Source organism: Pseudorasbora parva, chromosome 15 (assembly GCF_024679245.1).
Source record: "Pseudorasbora parva isolate DD20220531a chromosome 15, ASM2467924v1, whole genome shotgun sequence".
NCBI lineage: Eukaryota > Metazoa > Chordata > Actinopteri > Cypriniformes > Gobionidae > Pseudorasbora > Pseudorasbora parva.
In genome coordinates this window covers 42,579,236-42,599,758 of record NC_090186.1, presented here as the reverse complement: position 1 = coordinate 42,599,758, position 20,523 = coordinate 42,579,236, and the positions used below count along the sequence as shown (strand labels likewise).

Genomic DNA, 20,523 nt, shown 5'->3' with positions numbered 1-20,523 from the left:
CAGGCCTAGTGCTTGATTTATACACCTGTGGACATGAAGGGATTGAACACCTGAACTCAGTGATTTGGAGGAGTGGCTCAATACTTCTGGCAATATAGTGTATTTTTTGAACACCTTTTTTCTCTGAAGGGAGTGAGGGTGACACAAACAATCTGCTCAAGAGTGCTAATGCACAGAAAAACGCTTTCTGCCATGGTGTATTTAATAATGCTTTAGACAGTCCTTCTGTACTGCAGCTTTAAGGATGTGCAAATACACGTAAAAAAATCCTTGCCATAATATAAAAATGTATTAAAAGCATAAATTTAAATGAATCTATCTATAATACATTTAAGCAAACACACTGCAGGCGTTTGCTAGTCTCAAAGCATCTTAAAAAGCATCAAGTTATTATCTTACTCACGATTTTTGGCACACTGCATTTTAAACTTAGCTTTATGGAGTTATCAAGCATACTCATAATTCAGCCAAACATCTGAGAGAACACATGGTCTGATCTTCTACATATACTGTGGGATGAATATCACAAAAGTAAGATACAATAAACAAAATATATGAATATTTACACAACTGAATAATATCGCATCGGACAAATTGGCAAGAGCAAATACTCATGGCTAATTATTATGCTATATTTATTATAACTCATTATTTTATATATAATTTAAAATCTCTATATATCATATAGCCAAAAAACCTAACACAAGAAGATGGATGGACTGATGAATGCAGACCTCTAGCAACAAGTTTGCTTCATGTGTGCAGTCATTTTTCTGATATCAAATATAGACAAACACACACACATACACACACGCACACACACACAACAAAAAAACATGCAAAATCACTGACACATACCAGCACTTAGATTTGAACACTATTTGATTGATTATTAAACTATCAAATGGATTATAACACTACACACATAATACTTCTGACCAAAAAACATCAAATGAGGAAGAGTGAGGACTTACCATCATCTACATGAAGACTGAGATCTCTCTCACACTCACACACACATACTGACACAGAGAGGAAGTGTATACACACATATGGATGGAGAGAGGAGGAGGAGGAGGAGGAGGAGGAGGAGGGGAGAGAGAGAGTTGGAGAGAGAGAGAGAGAGAGAGAGAGAGAGAGAGAGAGAGAGAGAGAGAGAGAGAGAGAGAGAGAGAGAGAGAGAGAGAGAGAGAGAGAGGAGTAGGCAAGATGTATAACCCAAAGAAGGAGAAAGAAACAGTATAAAAAGAGAAATTAAGAATGAACACACACACGCACGCACGCTAATTTACAAACGTAGTTTATGCAAAACTTTATGGAATTCATCAGGACTAGAAGAGACCTTATAAATGGATAATAATAGTCACTACAGCAGTAAAGTGCAACATACATACATAACCGGCTGAACAGAAAACAGAAGAAATAAGTGCAAATCATAACTTTAAATATCATTTAGAAAATATAAGTCACCAACCAACTAAGCAGTGCTCATGAACGCGGTACCTTTTAAACATGATTTTGCTTCCCAGCACAATGATACCAATCTGGCTGGAGCTGGTCATTTTCACAAGAGCATTATGTTGTGCATTATGAATCAGATGAATAGTGAAGATAGTAAAATAACCATTTACTTTTCACATAGGGAATATTTTTACCTTTGAGAACATCTCCAAAGATATGTCTGTGCATATAGGGTAAAACAGAAACAGACACTCATATCTAAGCCTAAATGGAAGATTTACGTATTTGTTTTAACATAAACTAATACAAATGTGATGCATATTTGTTGGTCGTACATAAATGAAACAGTTCAGTTTTTACAGTGAACAGATTTATGCTGATGATAATCAATATAAAAAATATATTTTTTACCCAACTATGACGACTTCTGCTCTGAGAAATGTGAAAAGGGTCTATAGTGATTTTTATAGTGCAGAAATCTTAACTCTTTTATTTATGTATGACTGACATCTATGCGTCACATTACGCTTATTCATTGATGTTAAAGGGATATTTCACCCAAAAATGAGAATGGGATTTCGATGATGAATGACAAATCTCATCTAGTATTCCCTAACCCCATATACTTCCTCTGGAGAAGGTCAAAAACCCAGTACAATCATATATATATATTCCTTATTTGTGCCTGCGCGGATTGATCGAATGAGGCATCTATGTACACACATCTATGATCACACCAATTTTTTTTTTACCTTCTTCGGCGGAAGTAATGGTGTTGGGAATAATAGATGAGATTCGTCTGATATGAGGTAAAAAATCTCACAGAAAGCGATCGTTTCGTGTCTTAAGACATCAGTGTGTTCTCACGAGCCTCAGGGTTTAATATGGATTCGTATGTCTGTGTGTTTTATAACTCTCATAGAAATACACCCCATTGACATGCATTACACGAGCAACGGTTGAGTTAAAAATCTTCAAAACAAACACACCTACATCTGATGCCCAGCAGATAAACATCACACTCTCATTTGTGGGCGAACTATCCCTTTAAAACGGTTTCATTCAAATGGGCAGAAATATATATGCAATTCAAATACGTAAATCATAATTTTATGGCTTAAGAGTTTTTTTGAGGGAATCTCTTACAAAGCAACTGTAGTATCACGAGTGAAGTACAGTACAGAAACTAGAAAACTATTTCTGCTTACAAGATCAGACACCAACAAATCAGGCATCATCTCAAACAGCTTCACACCACAGACACACAGATATAAAACCACAGCTAAAGCACAGCCTGAGCTTCACAATCACACACCGCAAAAGATGAGGCTCTCCTTAGCGTGTTTGTCTTGTTTCCAGTACAATTAAACACACACACACACACACACACACACACACACACACACACACACACACACACACACACACACACACACACACACACACACACACACACACACACACACACACACACACACACACACACACACACACACACACACACACACACACACGTTTTGACATCCAAAACATCGGAAAAACAAACTGCAAAAATAATCCAACATGGAGAAAACTAGGATTAAAGGATTAGTTCACTTTAAAATTAAAAATGTCCTGATAATTTACCCCCATTTTACCCAAGATGTGCATGTCTTTCTTTCTTCAGTTAAAAAGAAATGACGTTTTTTGAGGAAAATTATTCTCCACATAATGGACTTCAATGGGAACCAACAGTTTTAGAGGAAGAGCTTCAGAGACTCTGATGATCCCAGAGGAATAGAGTCTTATCCAGTTAAACAATTGGTTGTTTAAAAAAACCCACAAAAAAGATATACTTTTTTAACCTCAAATGCTTGACTTTGGTGCTCTGTTTCTTCACGGCGCATGACGTGTCAGTACCGACCCAGTGCCGAAAAACTCCTTTTCTCATGTTCCAACTTTAAAGTGACCAAAATCATTGTTTTACCTTTAGTTTTGTAAAGAGCGTTTGATTCAGTCTTTACACATTAGTTTTACCACTGGGTCGGTACGTCCACATACGTGACATGTTTTATGTAATTTGGTTTCTAGAGCCACTGAGATGGGTTAAAGGGTTAGTTCACCCAAAAATGAGATTGATGTCATTAACTCCTCACCCTAATGTCGCTCCACACCCGTAAGACCTCCGTTCATCTTCACACACAGTTTAAGATATTTTATATTTAGTCCGAGAGCGTATGCAAGTGTATGCACACTATACTGTCCATGTCCAGAAAGGGAATAAAAACATCATCACAGTAGTCCATATGAGACATCAGTGGGTTAATTAGAGTCTCTTGAAGCATCCAAAATACATTTGGGTCCAAAAATAACAAAAACTACGACTTTATTCAGCATTGTCTTCTCTTCCTCATTTGTGTTCAATCCTCAACTAAAGATTCAAACGGTTGTGAATCAGTGAATCGATCAATGATTCGGGTCACCAATGTCATGTGATTTCAGAAGTTTGGCATGCGATACGAATCATTGATTGATTCACTGATTCATAACCGTTTGAATCTTTATTTGAGGATTGAACACAAACCCGGAAGAGAAGACAATGCTGAATAAAGTCGTAGTTTTTGTTATTTTTGGACCCAAATGTATTTTTGATGCTTCAAGAGACTCTAATTAACCCACTGATGTCTCATATGGACTACTGTGATGATGTTTTTATTCCCTTTCTGGACATGGACAGTATAGTGTGCATACACTTGCATACGCTCTCAGACTAAATATAAAATATCTTAAACTGTGTGAAGATGAACGGAGGTCTTTCGGGTGTGGAACGACATTAGGGGGAGGAGTTAATGACATCAATTTCCTTTTTGGGTGAACTAACCCTTTAAGTCCAGTGGAAGGCTGGGTAGTTTGATTCGTGACTTGACTTATGATGGTTTAGATCTGGGTTCCTCAAGAGCAGCGGCGTACTGGGTGCACTATAACGGTAATGTTAGGCAACTTCGTAACCTCAGTGCTCTGAGAACAGATCTCACTATTGGAAAGCCTCGGGCGTGATACGTGCGTGACCTTTCTGACGTGATGGCGTCATTTGAGGTTAAAAAGTATATAAATGTTGATTTGTTTTGTTAAAATGGCCGATGGTTTCACTCGGGGCGGCAGTGGCTCAGTGGTTCATGTAGATTGTCTACAAACCGAAAGGTTGGTGGTTCGATCCCCGGTTCCATTTGACCAAGTGTCGAGGTGTCCATGAGTAAGACACCTAACGCCAGCTGCTCCCGACGAGCTGGATGGTGCCTTACATGGCTGACATCGCCGTCGGTGTATGAATGGGTGAATGTGAGGCAAAAATGTAAAGCGCTTTGGATGGCCATAGGGTCTGTTAAAAGCGCTATATAAATGCAGTCCATTTACTAGATAAGACCCCTTTCCTCGTCTGGGATTGTGCAGAGCCTCGTAAGCTCTTCCTCTGAAACTGCGCTGATTTGGACCTTCAGCCGTCGGTTCCCATTGAAGTCCATTATGTGGAGAATAATCCTGGAATGTTTTCCTCAAAAACTTCATTTCTTTTCAACTGAAGAAAGAAAGACATGAACATCTTGGATAAGATGGGAGTGAGGAAATGATCAGGAAATTGAAGTTAAATAATCCTTTAATGGAGCATTTTAGGCTATAATGCACAGATGGAATATTTTATTCAGATTTTTTAAAGATATTTTTTTAATAATATTTTTTTTTTATTGCACTAAATGAAAACATTACATAGTGTAGTAACACACGTCTTCACAAATTTTACACTACCATTCAAAAGTTAATTTTTCGAAAACTCACCATGGCTGCATTTATTTGACCAATAATAGAGTAGAAACTGTAAAATTGAGTAATATTTTTTATGTGAATATATAGTAAAATGTCATTTATTTCTGTGATCAAAGCAGACTTTATTATAATTACTCCAGTCTTCAGTGTCACATGATTCTTCATAAATCATTCTCATATGATGATTTGAGCTTAAGACATTTTTTGATTATTATTAATTTTTAAAACAGTTGCATCAAGTCAAATCAATGTGTTTAGCACTTTTCACAATACACACCGTTTCAAAGCAGCTGTGCGTAAATCATTCTGTTACACCTTTTCTTATCTTTTTACTGTCATTTTATCCTTGCTGAAATATAAGTATTAATTTATTTAATAAAAATCCTTTGAATGGTAGTGTACATGTACAATGCATGATAAATTCTCATTCACTCATGCACACTGAGGTACTAGTCTCAATGATTTACGTTGGCAATCAACAGCAGGCTACAAATGCAAAAATCATTTTTATATAAGTTAAAAATAACTCCATTATGTGCCCATCTTAATACAGAGGGAGGGTTTAAATCAATATATTCTTAACGATGAGCAACCATCATCCAGCCTAATTACTTGTGCATCATGATTAGATGCAGAATTGCATTTGCAGATAATCACAGGAACTGGTGTATGTGTTAGTGGCTCTCTGTTATGTAACTCTGTTATATAACGTGTGTGGAGAACTGCCACTGCCATATCATCATCTGTGTGTGTGTGTCTGTGTGTGTCTGTGTGAGAACAGAAGACAGGAAGTGACATCGAGAGAGTCTCAGTATGCTTGCAATCAGGACGGCTATAAATCACTTAAATGATGAGTTTTTGTTTTGTCGTGTCGAGACACGATTGAACAGACGCCAGTGGAGGGCTTTGGCACAGAAGTCACACGGACAGCGTTTGTAATCTGTAGTTTTTGGAGCTCAGTGGGTTCACTATGAGCGTGAACATCGGAAGGCGCAAGTCATACAGGTTTGCAATGACATGAAGGAATTTTGCATCTCCGTCCAAACTGATACCTGTACAAACTCTCTCACTCATACCAGCATAGCACAGTCTCCATAGCAACGCCCGCTCCCATGACAACCATCCATATCCACACAGCGGGGCGAGAAATGATTGTGACGAACGAGCGTCCCTCGCCCGGCTCGGGTGAGAGTCTGAGCCAGTTGGGTCAGGGGAAGTTAGTCATATCGCTGCAGCTCAAAGAGGACAGCCTGGTGCTGGCAACCCCGAGGTCAGGGGTTCGATTCTCAGGGAAGGCATGAGCCGAACAAAAACATTCACAGCCTGAATGCAATGTGATAAAAGCATCTGCCAAATGCATAAACGCAAATGCAATACATGTAAGTTGCATGTTCAGTTGTCATGTAATTGACCACTTGTTCAATATTTCTTTTGATTTTAAGCAAACTTGTAACTTCAGAAATGACTCAAAATGAGAAAAAAAGCATTAAAATAAGTTGAAACAACTAAAAAGCAAGATTTTTTTACACCCCTCAACAAATGTTTTTTTTTTTTTTACTCAGATTTTCAGATTTTACAAGTGTAATCTATAGACCTGTAAATTATAGTCATGTAAATTGATAAAATCGGTTACACTTTATTTTAAGATGTCATTGTTACACTGTAATTATACATTTAAGAACTGAGTAATATTAGGCTACATGACTACAAGTACTTACTGTAGGGTTAGGCTTCGGTTTAGTTTAGGGTTAGTTATTACCAGGGCTTGACATTAACACCCGCCAAACTGCCGAATGCATGTGTATTTCAGCAGTCACTCCTATTAGCCACTTTGTCAGGTTGAATTTTATATATAATATATACATTTTTCAATTGTTGTCTTTCAAAACTGCATCTGAAAAAAAAACTAAGTGCAACGTAGTACTGTAAAAAATATATTTTTTTTTCGATACATATCGATACCAATTATATGAAATCTCATTTCCTGCAGATACCAGCGTCTCTCTCTCTCTCTCTCTCTCATCTCTCCGAAAACGAGAGACACACAATCCTGCCTCCCCTCGCTCGTTTCATTTGCTCCGGATGAATGTTGCTTATACAGGGCTTGAATTTCAGCATGAGAATGTGTGTATTGCTCATAATTCTACTCATTCCTGCAGATTTTGTGCTCACTCCTAAAGTGTGCGCACATAAATCCGCCTCTCAGCACTAAATTGAGTTCTATTTTGCTGCTTTAACTTTAATTAGCTTTAATTTATTGCGCTTAAACAGTCAAACACACAGAAAATAATGTCAAAATGCTGGTCTGGCATATTCACATAAACACAGTCAGTTCTGTTTAAAGTGAACATCAACAGCTGAGAAAGAAAACGCATGTTTAACACTATAACGGATCCGTGTGGCCGCTCTTAAAGTGACAGCAGCCTAATATACCTGAGGCCAAATTATGAGATAATATTAAAAATATCAATATGGCAGTTTTCCCCCATTTTATCAATGTCAAAATTGTGGCTAGTGACTTTGGAAAAGCTCTAGCCACAGTGGCTGGTGAGCAAAAAGTTAATGTCAAGCCCTGGTTATTATAGTAACTACATGTAAGATATGTAACAGTGACACTGTAAAATAGAGTGGGTTATACTTGTCTTGGTTACAGTGTAATTATAAATTTTACCATAAAATCTTCTCATGGGAATTTCTCAAATTAATGCTTTTTTCTAATGCTGTAAAATAGAAGATCAGTTAGAAAAAATCCCTTTCCTTATCCAGTACATTTCAAAACAACTGGACCTTTTAATACTGTTGTGAACAATATGGGGTGCCTGAAAATAAGTATGTCAAAATTGCATGGATGAGACAGTATTTTTAGAGCTTATATCACAGCTTTAAATAAATGATTCACCAAAACGGAAACCAAAAAGGACAACAAACCATCATAAAAGTATGATAAAAGTAGTACATTCAGGAGGATTTTCCAATAATTGTAACTTCACTTGCATTCTGTGCCTCTCACAAAGCTATTGTAAGACTTGGAGAAAAGCAAAAGCGTCGTATGAGCTACTTTCATGATTATCATATTGATAAATCTGGTTCACATCAATGTTTGTAAAAGAGCAGCATTATGCATTCTGCAATTTCATAGAATGCCTGTATATATTACAGAATAAAAAAAAATGTAAAAGGTAATTAGGTCTTTTTTTCCATGCAATTGCAAATTTAGTCTTTGCTAAAGTGTTATAAACCATGAAGCAAGCCCACCAGCTATCATATTCATAACATTACAAACTTTGATTTGAGGCAAAAAATAAATAATAATAATTCAAAATCAGACAAAAAGGCAAGTGTTCTTAACAGCTTTAGTGAGGGAAAGAACTACAATCCCATGAAGTATCTTTACAAATGATTATATATATAAAAGTCTATAGCAAATATGCACATATACACAAATATTTAAGTATTTTGAGAGCACAAGAAGAAAAACTTGATCATGTCATTCGCAGTGCTTCATGGCAGTGGGCGGAGCTAACAAGCTATTGTGGCGGGTTTTGCTGATAGGGCATCATGGGTAATGTAGTTGTTTTTACTTGGCAGACCTGACAGACTGTTGACAGCTCTGAGATAAAAAGTTGCAGTTATGTTTGTTATTTTTTTATGTCATGGCAGAAACAAGCTTCCGTATAATTTTTCGATATCCTAAATATGAAACAGAAACCTGTGAAATCCACACACAGATGGGACTCTGACAGCTCGGAGCATGTGAGGAGTGTTGGGGTGAGGCGAGCGTGGAGTTCGGCAGCAGGGTGAGCGAGGTGGGGAGGCAGACAGGAAGCGAACAGTGCGGGGACAGGAAACAGGAAGTGATGCTCTCTCACCTTGGGGGTGGGACAGGAAGCAGTGGAGAGGCGAGAGGTAGCCTGGGCTCGCGGCGACTCGGACGGCGTGGTGCTCAAAGATGCCGTGTCACGGGGAAGGACCTGGACGCCCCGTGAGATGATGGAGTCGGGGATCTAAGACACGGAGAAGGAGGATTATTATAACCAGAGACATTTAAACATGTGTTCACTCACTCTGTGCATTACGCAAATGTAAAAAGTCAAAGTTTGCATTTGAAAGTATTCATTAAAGGGTTAGTTCACCCAAAAATGAGATTGATGTCATTACTGACTAACTCTAACGTCGTTCCACACCCGTAAGACCTCCGTTCATCTTCACACAGTTTAAGATATTTTATATTTAGTGCGAGAGTGTATACAAGTGTATGCACACTATACTGTCCATGTCCAGAAAGGGAATAAAAACATCATCACAGTAGTCCATATGAGACATCAGTGGGTTAATTAGAGTCTCTTGAAGCATCCAAAATACATTTGGGTCCAAAAATAACAAAAACTACGACTTTACGACTTCTCTTCCGTGTTTGTTTTCAATCCTCAAATAAAGATTCAAACGGTTATGAATCAGCGTATTGATTCATGATTCGAACCGCCAATGTTACGTGATTTCAGCAGTTTGACACGCGATCCGAATCATGAATCAATACACTGATTCATAACCGTTTGAATCTTTATTTGAGGATTGAAAACAAACGCGGAAGAGAAGACAATGCTGAATAAAGTCGTAGTTTTTGTTATTTTTGGACCCAAATGTATTTTGGATGCTTCAAGAGATTCTCATTAACCCACTGATGTCTCATATGTGTAACCCGGGTAATCAGGTTACCAGTTAAATATTAAAGATTATCCAAACATCAAGTTAAAGAAACTAAGAAAAGGAGGAAAGTTAATAGTTACTTTGCATGCTACATGCTACATATGGACTACTGTGATGATGTTTTTATTCCCTTTCTGGACATGGACAGTATAGTGTGCATACACTTGCATACGCTCTCGGACTAAATATAAAATATCTTAAACTGTGTGTGAAGATGAACGGAGGTCTTACGGGTGTGGAACGACATTAGGGGGAGGAGTTAATGACATCAATCTCATTTTTGGGTGAACTAACCCTTTAAACTTGGCTGAAACAGAACAATTTACAAACGATCTCTCCGCAAATTGTTTCAAAGTAAATCCTACGCTATTTTCCGCTAGACAGAAAAATGCAAGGATTTGCATTGTGAAAAAGAAGTGCACTTAAGTGTATTGAATGTGGAACTTTTTTTTAATAGGCATTTTGCAGCAATGACAAATTAAAAGTTTTATTTTAAAGGACATTTTTAAATCATTATGTTTTAATAATCTTTTTACTGTATTTTAAATGTGTTGACTAGCATCCTAAAGCACTCATAAAGCACGTGATTATAATTTGAACTGCAGTGTGCTATTCAATATTACATTTAAATGAAATATATTTTAAATGTACTAAACTGCAACTTCTTCACAAAACACACAATTTAATACAAATGGCATTCGATTTTAACTTGCATTGGTCAGAATGCTTTAGCCATGTTTCAAAGACAATATAAAAGTAATTATGAAATGAAATTTTAAGATGTACTGAAGTGGGTGGATAAAGCAAACTGCATTTAATATTAATTTTAATTGTAATGCACTTTCATTTAATTGCACATAGCATGCAATTAAGTGTCCAAAACATTACATTCAGATTAACTTCCATATAAATTTTTTTCCTATGTAAGTCAATAGGGACCATCACCTTTTTGATTACCGACATTCTTCAAAATATCTTTCTGTCAAAATATAATGTTCAACAGAGGTAAGAAACTCATACAGGATCAGAACAATATGAGGGTGAGTAAATGATGACAACATTTTTATTATTGGTTGAACTATCCCTTTAAAAGGTGCAATGTGTAGAATTTATGGGGATCTATTGACAGAAATGCAAAATATTTTACATAACTATGTTTTTAGTGGCGTATAAAGACCTTACATAATGAACCGTTATGTTTTTATTACCTAAGAATGAGCCGTTAATGTCTACACACACCGCAGGTCCATTACAGTGAAGCCGCCATTTTGTGCCGTCATGTTTCTACGGTAGCCCTATACGGACAAACTTCTCTACAGAGCGCTAGCTTCTCTGTGCTGTCCCAGATGATAACATCTTTGTCCTGTGTAGGCCACCGTAGCTTCTCTATGTGCTTCGGATGGGAGGGTGAGCGGTGGAGGATTGCTATTCATAACCTCACCACTAGATGCCGCTAAAATTCCCACACTGCACCTTTAAGTATATTATTTCTGTAATAAGTCCTTTAAAAAAAAAAGTATGCTAAACTGTACTTCTTTTTCACAAGGATAGCGTAAGAATGCAAATTGGGACGCAGCCTGAAGCATGATTAGAGTTATCTGTCCGTCAGGCTACGAATCACATGACAAACGAGGTGCACAGCAGTCACACCAATGATATGAAGATGATGTATGACATTCACTCACACCAGAGGACGCTGCAGCACACATGAAGATGACACACGATGTCATGATGGGAATGAAAATGGCACACCTGCAAATGTCCGACAGAGACGTGTGAGAAATATATTTGCATAAGATAACTCATTTATGGAAGACTGCATCTTAGAAGAAAAGGTTCTATCAGTGCTACGTATTTGGAACCCCTAAAAGGTTCTATGCAGAAGAATTTTTAAGTGCCAAAAGGGTTCTTTCTTTTCATTATACACTTACCTTAAGGATTATTAAGAATACCTGTTCAATTTCTCATTAATGCAATTATCTAATCAACCAATCACATGGCAGTTCCTTCAATGCATTTAGGGGTGTGGTCCTGGTCAAGATAATCTCCTGAACTCCAAACTGAATGTCAGAATGGGAAAGAAAGGTGATTTAAGCCATTTTGAGCGTGGTATGGTTTTTGGTGCCAGACGGGCCGGTCTGACTATTTCACAATCTGCTCAGTTACTGGGATTTTCACACACAACCATTTCTAGAGTTTACAAAGAATGCTCGAGGTCAGAGGAGAATGGGCCGACTGATTCAAGCTGATAGAAGAGCAACTTTGACTGAAATAACCACTCGTTACAACCAAGGTATACAGCAAAGCATTTGTGAAGCCACAACACACACAACCTTGAGGCGGATGGGCTACCACAGCAGAAGACCCCACCGGGTACCACTCATCTCCACTACAAATAGGAAAAAGAGGCTACAATTTGCACAAGCTCACCAAAATTGGACAGTTGAAGACTAGAACAATTTTGCCTGGTCTGATGAGTCTTGATTTCTCGATTTTGACTAGTCTGATGAGTCAGAATTTGGCGTAAACAGAATGAGAACATGGATCCATCATGCCTTGTTACCACTGTGCAGGCTGGTGGTGGTGGTGTAATGGTGTGGGGGATGCTTTTTTGGCACACTTTCGGCCCCTTAGTGCCAATTGGGCATCGTTTAAATGCCACGGCCTACCTGAGCATTGTTTCTGACCATGTCCATCCCTTTATGACCACCATGTACCCATCCTCTGATGGCTACTTCCAGCAGGATAATGCACCATGTCACTAAGCTCAAATCATTTCAAATTGGTTTCTTGAACATGACAATGAGTTCACTGTACTAAAATGGCTGTCACAGTCAGCATCTCAACCCAATAGAGCATCTTTGGGATGTGGTGGAACGGGAGCTTCGTGCCCTGGATGTGCATCCCACAAATCTCCATCAACTGCAAGATGCTCTCCTATCAATATGGGCCAACATTTCTGAAGAATGCTTTCAGCACCTTGTTGAATCAATGCCACGTAGAATTAAGGCAGTTCTGAAGGCGATGGGGTCAAACACAGTATTAGTATGGTGTTCCTAATAATCCTTTAGGTGAGTGCAGAACCTTTTATGCTAAAAGGTTCTAAATATACCTTTTTAAAAAGGGTTTTATATAGAACACTGCAAAAAAATATTTTCTTACTTAGTATTTTTGTGTTATTTCTAGTCTAAATATCTAAAAATTCTTACATTATGAAAAGTACTAGACAAGTAAAAATGATGTCTAGTTTTGGGAAAAAATAACTCAACATTAAGAGAGTTTTTGCTGAAAATAAGCAAAATAATCTGCCAATGGGGTAATCTTAACTTTATTTTGCATACCCTACTTGCAGATTATTTAGCTTATTTTAAGCAAAACTTTCTTAATTTTGAGTTATTTTTCCCGCAAAACATGACAATTACTTTTGCTTGTCTAGTAAATACTTCTTGTTTAAAGAATTTTAACATGTTTGGACAAGAAACAAGACAAAAATACTAAGCAAAAATAGCATTTTTTGCAGAGAAACTTTTTTCCAAATACGTAGCGACGATAGAACCTTTTCTTCTAAAGGGGGTCGCACACCAGACGGAAGCTCAGCGGCGCTGAGAAGTGTGTAGCGCCGCGCCTCAGGCATCCCACACCGGACGTGCACATTATATACATGCAAGCTCAATTTTAAATCGACTTCTGACAGAAGAGCTGCACAATGAGTGTATCTTGTAGCACAGGGTGAAATCAGTATGTACATTCACGATTTGAGGAAAATATAATATACATTTAATATAAAACCTTGAAATGGCGCTCTGTGCGTGGCAGGATTTAGAACAACTTCCTGAGTTGCCACAGACAGGCGCAGAATGCCGCCGCCAGTGTGCATACACTCATTGAAAACAATGTGTTCGAATTTTAGAGACCTGGCATGCGTCGCAGCGCCGAGCTTCACGTCCGATGTGCAACCCCCTTAAGAGTGTATGCACAAGATTACCTTGGCAGCGATGGAGGCGGCGGTGATGTGCGAGGAGGAGCTGTCCTCTGTGGAGGCCACGCCGCTGTCCTTCTTCTCCTCCTCCTCATCCTCACACTGCACCCCCTTGTCCTCTGTCTGCCGGTGCGGGCTGCTGGCGGGCAGCGGGGACAGGGGTGGAGGAGGTGAAGGCAGGTCCTCCAGCTCATTGGGCACCTCCTTCACTTTGACCACGGCTTCTCGGAGCAGGTCGATGGCATGCGGGAGAGCGGGCAGGATGAACTGGAAGCATTCCTGCAGGACACACACGCAAAAAATAAATAAAACAGAGTGTCTATTCATCAGAGGCGGACAGAGTACACAGCTTCATTAATTGAGTAAAAGTACAGATACCCCTTGCTAAATTTTACTCAAGTACAAGTAGAAGAATTACAGTCAGATGACTACTTAAATAAAAGTACTTGAGTATCAAGAGTACATTTTCTAAATATTGCATTACTACTGCCACAGTGCTTACATTTATGTACAGAAATTTCTGACGTGGAGTTATGAACATTTTTAATGTTAATACCTTGGAGAATGTAAAAGGAATTGAAAGTAAAATTAAGTCATTTTCATCTTTTTACCAAGATGAATCTTGGAGTCTTATCTTCATCCATTGTTTCGTCCTTTATCTAAATCTGACAATGGAGTTGACTTTGGCGGAGAGCTGAAGCTGATTGCTGATCACGTTTCATGATCACGGTTGAGAGGGAAACAACAAAATGAGGGTTTTCGAGAATTATTATTATTTTTTATTATTTTTTTTTTTTTAGAAGTAGTAACGGGTACTTACGGTTATGGATAGAAATGTAGTGGACTAAAGAGTACAATATTTACTATTTACACTAACTCCGCCCCCTGATGTCTAATTGTGCCAGACAAAAACGCATGTGACCAATTAGCAGCAGTGGTGTAGAGAGTGAGGCGCGTTGACCTGAGTTCGAATCCGCCTTTTGCCCAAACTCATTCTTGTCCCTTTTCCCATCGCATATTGGAAAGGCCTTGTCTGGCTATCTCCAGACCAAGCTCAATTTAAGATTGAACATTGGTCTGCGGAGTCTGCTCTGTATTTTCTACTGCACAAGAGGCGTGATAAAAGAGCATTATTCAAATGACTCTGTACGCAATTGGATAGTCCTTCAACCAATCAGACCACAAGAGGCGTGATCAACGGGTAACGACCCATCGCTTCTATGTCGTGTTAAACCCACCAATAGCGCGAGGGGTGGATAAGCCAGTCTGTGATTGGTTCCCGCAAAAGTCTAACAGACGCAGTAGAAATGAATGCACAGCTTTCCAGACTGATTTGCCGGGCGAAATAAAATCACCGGCAGATCAGGCTGAGTTTACCCAGTCTAGAAAAGGCCTTTATTTTCCAAAAATACGAAGAAACTATGTGAAACTGTGTTTATCGGGTAGGTTTTAGGGCTTAATGGTCCCAATAAGACGGATTTTATTTAATAAATATCATCATCTCCATTCAATGGGCCCAACTTTTTAACAATCTGAGCACATGCACAAGCGCAGGTGCTCTTAGGGCGTGTCCGAATTCCACTTTTGCTTGCTTAATAATGGAAAAAACAGTCTGTACACCAGGCTCATGGTCTAAAAGGGTCGTCCCTCGTCTCTTAATGAGTCATGGGTGAGTTTTGGGCGTAACGTGGAATAAACCAATCAGAGTCTCTTGATTCCCATTAAAAGCCAGTTGTGTTCGCACCATGGCGGATTCACTATTTACTCGGCGGGATTTGCAAGCGGGAAGACTGAATGCTTCTCCAGAGATTTTTAATATATAAAATGTGTGTGTGTAATAAGCAGAGTGTACACGGCTATAGGCTCATATTACTAACACCCTTTAAATAACACAAATACTGCACTACTGACTTTAGAGCCGGTTTGTGTTGGTCAATGGTCAGTCGTTTTCAGTTCCTCAAAATAGCAACACACCAACAATGCTCCTGAACACTCCTGGTTAAGACCAGATGCCCATAGGGGAACATATGCATTTGATATTTAAACAACAAAGCGCTGGACAAAATGATGAGTGTGTCAGGCTAAATCTAGCAAAAACACTTGCGTCGCAGCTGGTGTCGCATTGCACCGGGTGTATGAGAGGGCACAATGTTATTATTGCATACTGTTTTATAATGTACAGAAATACTGAGATGCAAATAGCATCTAAACTCCTATATTTACACTTATTGCAAAGAAAATACTGCTATTTTTACAAAGTGTTAATAGAATCAATCCCTACTTGCAGTTAGTGTAAATAGCCTCAGCCAAAAATAAAACAGATCTTTGTGTTTTTCTTGTGCAAAAGATTGAAAAGTATATTGTATCCACATATATCTATGGTTGCACTTTTATAGCGCTGCTGATCATGGAGATAAATGTTACTTACAATCTTTAAAATCATAATGAAATCAGATTTTGTTGTTGTTGTAATATTGCAGTATTTATTACAAATTATTTATCCGTGCACATTTTTAATTAGTGCAATACAACACACTTTTGTTTCAAAAACATTTGTCATTAATTTACTTCCGTACTGCGCCCTCCACTGTACAGTTCAAAAACACACAAGCCCAGCCCGGTGAGAAAAGAAGTAACTGACTCAGTTAGTTAGGTAGTAATGCATTATTTTTTTAAAGTAGCTTTCCCCAACACTGATAATCACTAACAAAAAAGTACCAAAAGAACTATTTTTTTGGACATTAACCATGGAAGTACATTTCTGCATGGGACTAACCACTATTATAGATGATTTACTTAAAATATCCTTTTTTAAATCTTACTTTTCTAAAAATTTACTTTTCATTAAAGGCCCCGTTCTTCGCAATTCCATCTTTCAAACTTTAGTTAGTGTGTAATGTTGCTGTTAGAGCATAAATAATACCTGTAAAATTATAAAGCTTAAAGTTCAATGCCAAGCGAGATATTTTATTTAACAGAAGTTCCCTTTCAAAGCCTACAGCGAGCGGCCGGTTTGGACTACAGCGCTGCACTTCCTGCTGTAATGACGTCACTAGAACCGTTTGTTGACGAACCCTCCGCCCACAAGAACACGCAGAATAGGGGGCGTGGTCTCGTTGCTCTCCTACGTGGAGAAGAGCGCGCATTCAGCGCTTGCATCGCCCTGTTATGGTAAGAGGCGGGACCTTTCCGGGCAAAGTGCGCTAAGCTGCTGTCCAATCACAACACGGGAAGCGCTGGCCCAATCAGAACTCGTTACGTGTTTCTGAAGGAGGGACTTCATAGAACAAGGAAATCATCAGGCCGTTTATTAGGAGAGAGAAAACAGCGCTGAACAGATAAGTCAACTGTGTGAAAAATACTGATTTTTTTTCACACGCGAAACATGAACTCATGTTGTATTGCACACTGTAAACATAATCAAAGCTTCGAAAACACGCGAACAACGGGACCTTTAAGAACTAGACCAGTTTTCAGACGTGAAAGAAAAAAATAATTCTTACCTGTGAACCTTTTTTACTGCCCGGCAAATTTATGATGAGAGTTTTTCCTCGGATACCACAGACGGGTCTGTGCACACAATTCATGACAATTCAGAAGAAACGGATTATTATTCATTCATATATATATAACTTTTTTTCTTCAAATAAATGTATATTTTATTGAGTTGATTATAAATAAAAGTGAATGTTGTTTTTTAATAACTGGATTCATAAAAAGACCTTGAAAAAAAATTATCATATGTGCTATAAAAATACACATATCAGGGGTTTTCTGATTATAATCAGATTTTTTTTTGGAGCATCAGATCCTCATCTGAGAATGATTAGTGAAGGATCATGTGACACTGAAGACTGGAGTAATGATGATAAATTCAGCTTTGATCACAGGAATAAATTACACTTTACTATATATTCACATAGAAAACACTTATTTTAAATTGTAATAATGTTTTAGAATATTACTGTTTTTACTGTATTTTTTGCCAATAAGCCCTTGTCGTTGGTAGAGAGGCTGATCTGGGATCAGTTTTTCTCTGAATATCCCGACGGGTATAATTATGAGTGAATGTCAGAGATGATCCTGAATGTTGAGGACGTGTTGAAGCCAGACCTGGAGAGCATTCCCAGAGGAGTGACATTCAGAGAGCCCATCAGCATGGCCAGAGACATCCCCGGAGCTTCCCGCTCGATCACATCTTTAGTGGCCTGGACAGACAGACAGAAAGACAGAGACGCTTCAGGAAGACAAATGACAAGTTATATCTCTTAGAACTCTTAGGACCTGTTGTGCTTTTTACACGCTCATCTTTCTGTAGTGTGTAATGTTCCTGTCTGAGCATGAAAAAACTCTGCAAAGCACAGTCACAAGAGGAGTGCTGATGAAAGTCATCCGTCCGTCCGTCCATCCATCCATCCATCCATCCATCTATTTGCCCATCCATCCATCCATCCATCTGTCCGTCCATCCATCCATCTATCTATCTATCTGCCCATCCATCCATCCGTCCGTCCGTCCATCCGTCCATCCATCCATCCATCTGCCCATCCATCCGTCCGTCCGTCCGTCCATCCATATATCTATCTATCTATCTGCCCATCCATCCATCCGTCCGTCCGTCCATCCATCCATCTATCTGCCCATCCATCCATCCATCCATCTGTCCGTCCATCCATCCATCCATCTATCTATCTATCTGCCCATCCATTCATCCGTCCGTCCATCCATCCATCCATCCATCCATCTATCTGCCCATCCATCCATCCATCCGTCCGTCCGTCCGTCCGTCCGTCCATCCATCCATCCATCCATCTATCTATTTATCTGCCCATCCATCCATCCGTCCGTCCATCCATCCATCTATCTGCCCATCCATCCATCCATCCATCCATCCATCCGTCCATCCATCCGTCCGTCCATGCCCGTCCGTCCATGCCCGTCCGTCCATGCCCGTCCGTCCGTCCGTCCGTCCGTCCGTCCGTCCGTCCGTCCGTCCGTCCGTCCGTCCATCCATCCATCCATCCATCCATCCATCCATCCATCCATCCATCCATCTATCTATCTATCTATCTATCTATCTATCTATCTATCTATCTATCTATCTATCTATCTATCTGCCCATCCATCCATCCATCCATCCATCCATCCATCCATCCATCCATCCATCCATCCATCCATCCATCCATCCATCCATCTATCTATCTGCCCATCCATCCATCCATCCATCCATCCATCCATCCATCCATCCATCTATCTGCCCATCCATCCATCCATCCATCCATCCATCCATCCATCCATCCATCCATCCATCCATCCATCCATCCATCTATCTGCCCATCCATCCATCCATCTGCCCGTCTGTCTGCCCATCCATCCATCCATCCATCCATCCATCCATCCATCCATCCATCCATCCATCCATCCATCCATCCATCCATCCATCCGCCCATCTGTCTGCCCATCCATCCATCCATCCATCCATCCATCCATCCATCCATCCATCCATCCATCCATCCGTCCGTCTTTCTGTCTGTCCATTCATCTATCTCTCCTCCAGTGAGCCTGTGTGACGGATCAGAGCTCTTCTCAGGACGTTTGGTCAGCATCCTTGATGAGAATACGGCAGATCAATAAAGACGAGATGATCCGAGAGCGGTTGAGGCTGAGGTCTGATCAGTGTGACCGCTGGAGGTGCTCTTGTGACGGAATTTGGTTCATTGTGGTTTATAAATCACAGCTGTGGAGTGTGTGTTATTCAGGTCTGTCAGAGAATAACACACATCTGACTCTCCACACACACACACACATGATCTACCTCAGGTGTGACATCTCGTGGAGCGAAGCCTGTGCCGCCGGTGGTCAAAATCAGGTTTAACTCTTTCTCATCACACCAGTCGACCAGAGTCTCCTGAACCAGACAAAAGAAACAAACATAAAAAAACCACACACATTTACATCGACACATCAATAGAAAGGTAAAAAGAACAGGTCAAAAGTTCCTGTTATCTGAACTTTAAAATATACCTTGATTTCATCAATTTCATCAGGAACGATTTTGTAAGCTGAGATGGTTCCTCCAAGCCTGAAACCCAGATCAGAGTATGAGAAGAACATCTACAGGCCATGAAGGTGATGTGTTTGTAGAAATCTATCAAGCGTTTATTTTATTGCATGGCACCATCCTGTGGCCAAATCAAGAATTAGGACACACAGAGAAAGAGAGAGGGGGGTTATATGTGTGTGTGTGTGTGTGTGTGTGTGTGTGTACGAGAGAGAGAAAGCAGGAGAAAAGCACTCGAGGCAGGAGGTGTAGAGCTGCAGACAGGTCTTATGTAAGGTCTCTTTTTCCTTCTCTGCTCCCTCCTTCCCTTTTTGCGTGTGTGTTATTTTTAGGAAACCATAGCATCATGTTTCCTTGTGATAGCAGGCAGACAGACACACAGACACACAGACACACACACACACACAGACACACACACACACACACACACACACACACACACACACACACACACACACACACACACACACACACACACACACACACACACACACACACACACACACACAGTTTCATC

The 20,523-nt window shown here is 39.5% G+C and overlaps 1 protein-coding gene across 7 annotated transcripts in view; it reads right to left on the bottom strand.

Moving 5' to 3' along the window:
• gphnb (gephyrin b) overlaps window positions 1–20,523 on the bottom strand; it is a 113,751-nt gene that overhangs the window by 48,356 nt on the left and 44,872 nt on the right. For all 7 annotated transcript variants that reach the window (XR_010898137.1, XM_067418209.1, XM_067418211.1 and 4 more), the window contains exons 3-8: window positions 19,970–20,027; window positions 19,761–19,853; window positions 18,059–18,153; window positions 17,449–17,515; window positions 13,952–14,224; window positions 9,129–9,263 (exon numbers count right to left, since the gene is read on the bottom strand). Coding sequence is in view for 6 of the 7 variants with exons in the window: in XM_067418209.1 (XP_067274310.1) it covers window positions 9,129–9,263; window positions 13,952–14,224; window positions 17,449–17,515; window positions 18,059–18,153; window positions 19,761–19,853; window positions 19,970–20,027 (721 nt within the window). In the remaining variant the exon portion in view is untranslated. The remainder of the gene's footprint in view (window positions 1–9,128; window positions 9,264–13,951; window positions 14,225–17,448; window positions 17,516–18,058; window positions 18,154–19,760; window positions 19,854–19,969; window positions 20,028–20,523) is intronic.